The sequence below is a fragment of the Xiphias gladius genome, chromosome 16 (genome assembly GCF_016859285.1).
Source record: "Xiphias gladius isolate SHS-SW01 ecotype Sanya breed wild chromosome 16, ASM1685928v1, whole genome shotgun sequence".
In the NCBI taxonomy this organism is placed as follows: domain Eukaryota; kingdom Metazoa; phylum Chordata; class Actinopteri; order Istiophoriformes; family Xiphiidae; genus Xiphias; species Xiphias gladius.
In genome coordinates, this window is record NC_053415.1 from 28277501 (window position 1) to 28284155 (window position 6655).

General features: G+C 46.4%; 1 protein-coding gene across 1 annotated transcript in view; it reads right to left on the reverse strand.

Annotated features, from left to right (window-relative positions):
• si:dkey-230p4.1 (trichohyalin) overlaps positions 1 to 6243 on the reverse strand; it is a 30705-nt gene extending 24462 nt beyond the window's left edge. Inside the window, exons 1-7 of the mRNA XM_040148907.1 lie at positions 6107 to 6243; positions 3209 to 3386; positions 2993 to 3130; positions 2562 to 2639; positions 2349 to 2419; positions 1197 to 1362; positions 181 to 287 (exon numbers count right to left, since the gene is read on the reverse strand). Of these exons, the coding sequence (XP_040004841.1) occupies positions 181 to 287; positions 1197 to 1362; positions 2349 to 2419; positions 2562 to 2639; positions 2993 to 3130; positions 3209 to 3349 (701 nt within the window). The 5' untranslated portion in view covers positions 3350 to 3386; positions 6107 to 6243. The remainder of the gene's footprint in view (positions 1 to 180; positions 288 to 1196; positions 1363 to 2348; positions 2420 to 2561; positions 2640 to 2992; positions 3131 to 3208; positions 3387 to 6106) is intronic.
• Between the last annotated feature and the right edge of the window lie 412 nt (positions 6244 to 6655).

Sequence of the window (6655 nt, forward strand, 5' to 3'; positions counted from 1 at the left end):
CGCTCGGCCTGTTCGCCGACGCACGGAGCGGATCTGGACGTCTTCACGGGGAAACCCTGAATCAGTCTGATGTTCGATCACTCGCTCGTCCGCATCGCGTCCAGTTGGGAGTCGGTGTCAGGCTGAAACCGTCTGAGCAGAAACAATGTGGGAGTTTGAGGGAACTGCGCCTTTACGTACCTGTCGGCGGCGGTTTTAACGGTGTGACAGTGTCGTCTCAGAGAAACTACAGATCTCCAGACAGACAGCAACCGAGCCTGCTGCTGACCCACATGACCCGACCGACACTACACACACACACACACACAGAGAGAGAGAGAGAAAAACAGGAAGAACAGTCAAATTTTCTGAAAATCTGATCAAAAAACTACTCAGATCCTTTAAAGTACCAAAAATACTCCATTACAAGTACAATTACTGCATTAATAAACACACAAGTGTTTTAGGAGCAAAAGGTACTTTACATTTGCAAAGTAATATTTGAGGGTTCAGTGACCGAGGGGGAGTTTCCAGTCTACAATGACAAATGTAAACATGATGAGTATTTTGCAAGACACAATACATTTAAATGGTAGTACTTCTAGACCACTTAATGGATCTATATAACTTAGTCAGCTTTTCTCCACCACACTTATGATTTAAAACAACATTCAACCCTTCATGTGGAGAAATCAAATCTAAATCACAACACATCACTGAACTGTCTGAAACTGAAAATAACTCAAATTACCAGTAATTAAAGCCATGTACTGCTGAGGGGACTCTCAGTACACACACAATACTCAAGATTAGTATTTCTAAAATCCTGGCCAGTGAATATTATCTATTGGATGTTGTGATGATTATCACTGACTTGTGTATGTAAGCAGCATTTTACTGGTCAAGCAGGGACTCATTTTATTATTTCACATAGTAGATGAATCTATAACAAAACATTTCACTTTAAAAGCCTGTCACATGTTTTGTATGGAAACTCTTCATCTGTAAAGTATCTGCAGCTGTCACATACATGTAGAGCTGTAAAAGGTTCAATACAAGTAGAAGTTTAAAGTAAAACCAACTAAAGTAAAGTACAAGTACCTCAAAATTGTACCTAAGTACAGTACTGGAGTAAATTCACATTATTTCCAGAAATAATAATATATTAAAAAAAAAAAAACTTTCATTGAACTCCAAGACGAGTTAAACATGCAGACCTCCTTCTCTCTCAGCCATTCAGACTCTCTCTGCTCCGCCTCCTCCACAGCTGTCGTCCAATCAGCTGTCAGCTTCTGGAGGTCCTCCTTCAGAGTCTGGTTGGCCTGCTCTGATTGGCTAAGCTGATCTCGCAGGAGAGCGTTGGTCTCAACCAGACCAACAGACCTGGAGAGACATACACAGGTGAGACTGACACACACACACACACACACACACACAACACACACACACACACACACACACACACACACACACACACACACCGACTGACCAAACACACACACACACACACACACACACCGACTGACCAAACACACACACACACACACACACACACACACACACACACACACACACACACACACACACACACACACACACACACACACCGACTGACCAAACACACACACACACACACACACACACACCGACTGACCAAACACACACACACACACACACACACACACACTGACCAAACACACACACACACACACACACACACACCGACTGACCAAACACACACACACACACACACACACCGACTGACCAAACACACACACACACACACACACACACACACCGACTGACCAAACACACACACACACACACACACACACACACACACACACACACACACACACACACACACACACCGACTGACCAAACACACACACACACACACACCGACTGACCAAACACACACACACACACACACCGACTGACCAAACACACACACACACACACACACCGACTGACCAAACACACACACACACACACACACACACACACACACACCGACTGACCAAACACACACACACACACACACACACACACACACACACCGACTGACCAAACACACACACACACACACACACACACACACACACACACACCGACTGACCAAACACACACACTGACCAAACACACACACACACACACACACACGACTGACCAAACACACACACACACACACACACACACACACACACACACACTGACCAAACACACACACTGACACACACACACACACACACACACCGACTGACCAAACACACACACACACACACCGACTGACCAAACACACACACTGACCAAACACACACACACACACACACACACACACACACTGACACACTGACACAAACACACACCTCTGCTGTTCCTCCTCCAGCCTGATGAGGGCGCTCTCCAGAGAGTCACTATGTTCATCTCGGATCCTCCACTACACAACAAACACACAACAGAACAAATGCAGTACAACAACATCTGGACTACTGCACAGTGTAGTAGTGTAGTAGTGTGTAGTAGTGGGGTGTAGTAGTGTAGTAGTGGGGTGTAGTTCCGCTGTAGTGCTGTGGCCTGACCTCAGTGTTGAGCAGCTGTGTGTGTTCATCCTGCAGCTGAAGCTCCAAGCGCTGACATCGGTCTCTGTACTCCACCACCTGCAGCAACAACACACTCAGTACAACACCACACTGGTAACACTAGTCCTTTATGTGACAGTGATATAATCAGAAAAACCAAAGGACAGACGTCGCAGAGTTTCCAGGACAGAGTCCGTGGAAAGTCTGGACCTCCTCCCAGGCGTTGGAGGACATTTACATCTGTCCTCTTTTCTGTACGTTCACTTGTTGAATTTACATATTTAACACGGAGGTAAATATGAGCTCGAACTCTGTGTCAGCTGAAACTCTACTCGGTGACTGGAGCCGAAGCCATTAGTTGATTGATCAATTAGTTGGTCGATTAATTGTGTCAGTCGTTCAAGCTAAAACAGCCCAGTCTGGGGTCTCACCTTGTTCTGCAGCCGGTGGATGAGCAGAGCCTGTCTGGCCTCCCTCTCTCTCCCCTCCCTCACCCTCCTCCTCCACTCCCTCTGCTCGCCCTCCGCACGCATAGAGAGGGCGAGCGAGGGGCACACTGACTGGCACAGCTGGGGAGAGAGAGAGAGAGAGATGTAATGCCTTGACTCACCCTGATAATCCCATGACCTCCTCCTCCCCCTCCTCACCCTGTCGTTCAGAGCTCTGCTCCTGGACTCCAGCTCCTCTCTCTCTGCTCGGCTCTCTGCCAGCTCCTCCTGCAGACGACACACCTCCAGTTTAAGCTCCGCCTTCTCCTGCTGCCAGCCGATCAGCAGCTCCGACTCCATGACGACAGGTGGACCTCGGCGAAGACAGTGGACGACTCTAAAGGACAGAGGGAAGCTGAGCGTCAGGACGGATCACAACACGGTGGAATAATAAGAATAATCGATTTTTTAAATCAACTCTTAGACGTTTACAGAAGGTAAGACTGAGAAAACACACACACACACACACACACACACACTAAGAGGTCAAAAACAGGTTAAATACGCTTTAGAGCGATATGGTGTATTAGACTAACGTTTACTATAGATCACAGCAACAATTCATAAATAATTCAATACATTCATTATTAATTAAATTGAAGATTATTTTCGGTATCAAGCCATCGATCATTTTATGATCGATCGTTTATAAAACATCAGAAAATAGTGGAAATGCCAATCGACATTTCCCACAGTCCAAGGTGACGTCTTCAAATGTCTTGTTTTGTCTGAACGATGGTCCAGAACTGTGGAACTGGACAAACTACAGCAGCAGAAAAACGATTTCATTGATTATCTAAACAGCTGAGGATGAATTTTCTGCTGATCGATTAACCGTCACAGTGCGAAAACAGTCAGGCTGCTTTCTATGATCTGTGTGGAAGTCAGTTACACACACTTGTTAATTATAATCGATGTCAGAGCTGAAACTTTATAATGCAGATTTAATTGTGTGGCAAAGTCATTAAATCCAAATAGTTACAGTGCCGACGTATAATTTACGTGCATTTCATAGGTTTTCTTGTTCACATCAGAAATCCCTCTCAGAATATCAGAGCTGCAAATAACGATTACTCATTATCGTTTAATCAGACGATTATTTATGTCATTTATCACTTTGGCTGTAAAAAAGTCAGAAAACTGGAAATCACTGTAACTTCTCTGAGCCCAGTGGTCCACAGATCTGACAGGAGGCTGCCACTTGAGAAAAAAGTGAAATAACATTAAAAATAAGATAAGATCATTGAGACTGGGGAAGGGTTTTTACATTACATCGCTGTACCAGGGATATCATTTGCCTTAGACTAGATTCGATTGGGTGTGCGTGGACACGAGTTTCTGATTGGACACACAAACACAAACCTCTTTCATTTTGGCGCTTCTGCTTAACCGAGCAGCTATGGCCAGTCTGTGCTAAGCGCCGCGGGGGACCGTTATGGAGCGGTGGCTCCTCAGAAAAACTATTCCGGCTCAGGGCTCGGGACGACAGCTCGTGTCTCCAGGTGGGTCACCTGAAAGTCCGACAGAAGCACCATCACCTGACAAACACAAGGCGCCGGGACCAGCTCCAACAGAGTCCTGAGCTGCCAACAAGCTTTGGAAGTATCAGCCTGACTTTCTTAGATATGGATTGACATGTTTAGCCAAGAGACCGTGGAATATCCAGTCTGGTATTTGATACTCTCTCTCTTTCCGTCTCTGTCTGTTTGTCTTTCTCTGTCTCTCTCTCTTTCTGTCTGTCTCTCCCCTTCCATCTCTCTCTCTCTGTCTCTTTCCCCATCTCTCTCTGTCCGTCTCTGTCTGTCTCTCTTTGTCCCTCTCTGTCTCTCTTTCTCTGTCTGTCTGTCTGTCTCTCTGTCTCCCCTTCCGTCTCTCTCTCCCCTTCCGTCTCTCTCTCTCTCTGTCTCTCTCTCCTTCCGTCTGTCTGTTTGTCTTTCTCTGTCTCTCTCTCTTTCTGTCTGTCTCTCCCCTTCCATCTCTCTCTTTCTGTCTCTTTCCCCATCTCTCTCTGTCCGTCTCTGTCTGTCTCTCTTTGTCCCTCTGTCTGTCTCTCTCCGTCTCCCCTTCCGTCTCTCTCTCCTCTCTCTCTCTCTCTGTCTCAGTCTGTCTTTCTGTCTCTCTCTCTCTGTCCATCTGTCTCTCCCTCTCCTTCCGTCTCTGTCTGTCTCTCCCTCTCCTTCTGTCTGTCTCTCTCTCTTTCTGTCTGTCTCTCCCCTTCCATCTCTCTCTCTTTCTGTCTCTTTCCCCATCTCTCTCTGTCTGTCTCTCTTTGTCCCTCTCTCCGTCTCCCCTTCCGTCTCTGTCTCTCCTCGTCTCTCTCTCTCTCTGTCCAACTGTCTCTCCCTCTCCTTCCGTCTCTGTCTGTCTCTCCCTCTCCTTCTGTCTGTCTGTCTCTCTGTGGTTTGCTAAAATGGGGGAAATGGAGTAAAGGCAGAAACTTCTATTTCCAACCACAAGAAGCAGCAGGCTGAGAAACCAAACTAAGTTTCAGTGCTACGGGCACTGACAGCCCCCGACGGGCCCCCACCGGGCCCCCGCCGGGCCCAGAGTAATCAGTAGCTAGATATTCAGACACCAAGGAGCAGTAAACCAGCTGCCAGCACACACTGCACCTACCGGTAAATCGTAGTTTTAACGCTCGAATGTAATACAAATATTATGCAGCAAAACCTTGTCACCGTGAGAATAAGAAGGATGAAATAACATTGAGTTTTCATTATCACTTTATTTACATTTTACTCAGTCCCTTCATTAGTCGATTAAGTCTTATATGAACGAGTGAATGCTGTTAATAGAGACTGGCCGCTGAACAGGTGACCAGGTGCACAGGTGACCAGGTGTACCTGTCGGTGTGTGATCAATATGCAGCCGTTAAACTGCAGCCACAGCACCGGATCCAACCTGGTATAGACGGGCTCAGAACCCGGTCCGAACCGGCTCTAACCGGCTGCCGTTTGGGTCCGGTGTTAATTAAAGGTAACGGTCGGTTTGACTGGAACCGCCGGCTAGCCTGTTAGCATGCTAACAGAGGGAAACCGACACCAACAACGTTTTTACCTGAAGCTGCAGGACGAGATTTAATCTCACCGTCACAGGTAAACACGTTTTATAACCCGCCGGTCCGCTCCGTTCAGACCGAAAACACCACCGGAGACCGTCCGCAGTTTCAAACCGGGACCCCTCACCTTCCACCCCGGAGGCACAATCACACCGGACACCGCCGGAAACTCCCGGCTTTAAATTCACACAGCGACACCTGCCGGCAGGAAGTATTCACATTCACTTTAACATTGAAAAACGATTAAACGTGAATAAAACACTAAATAAATCAAATAGACAAAATAAAAAATGAATGTTGGCAGCACGTTCTTTGTCTGATATGGAAACGCAGCTGTGGGTGCAATGGGATTTACAGAAAGAAATACAGAATCTTTTTATCACCAATTTTAGATTAAGTGTCTTTCTCCAACATAAACAGTGTGTTGGACGAGTATATACAGTCCAGAATGTGGAAAATAACAAAAGCAAACAAACAATTCAAAAAACCCACAAACCAAAAATCTCATACAGATACATAATTTATATAAGAAGGACTGTCAGCAACGG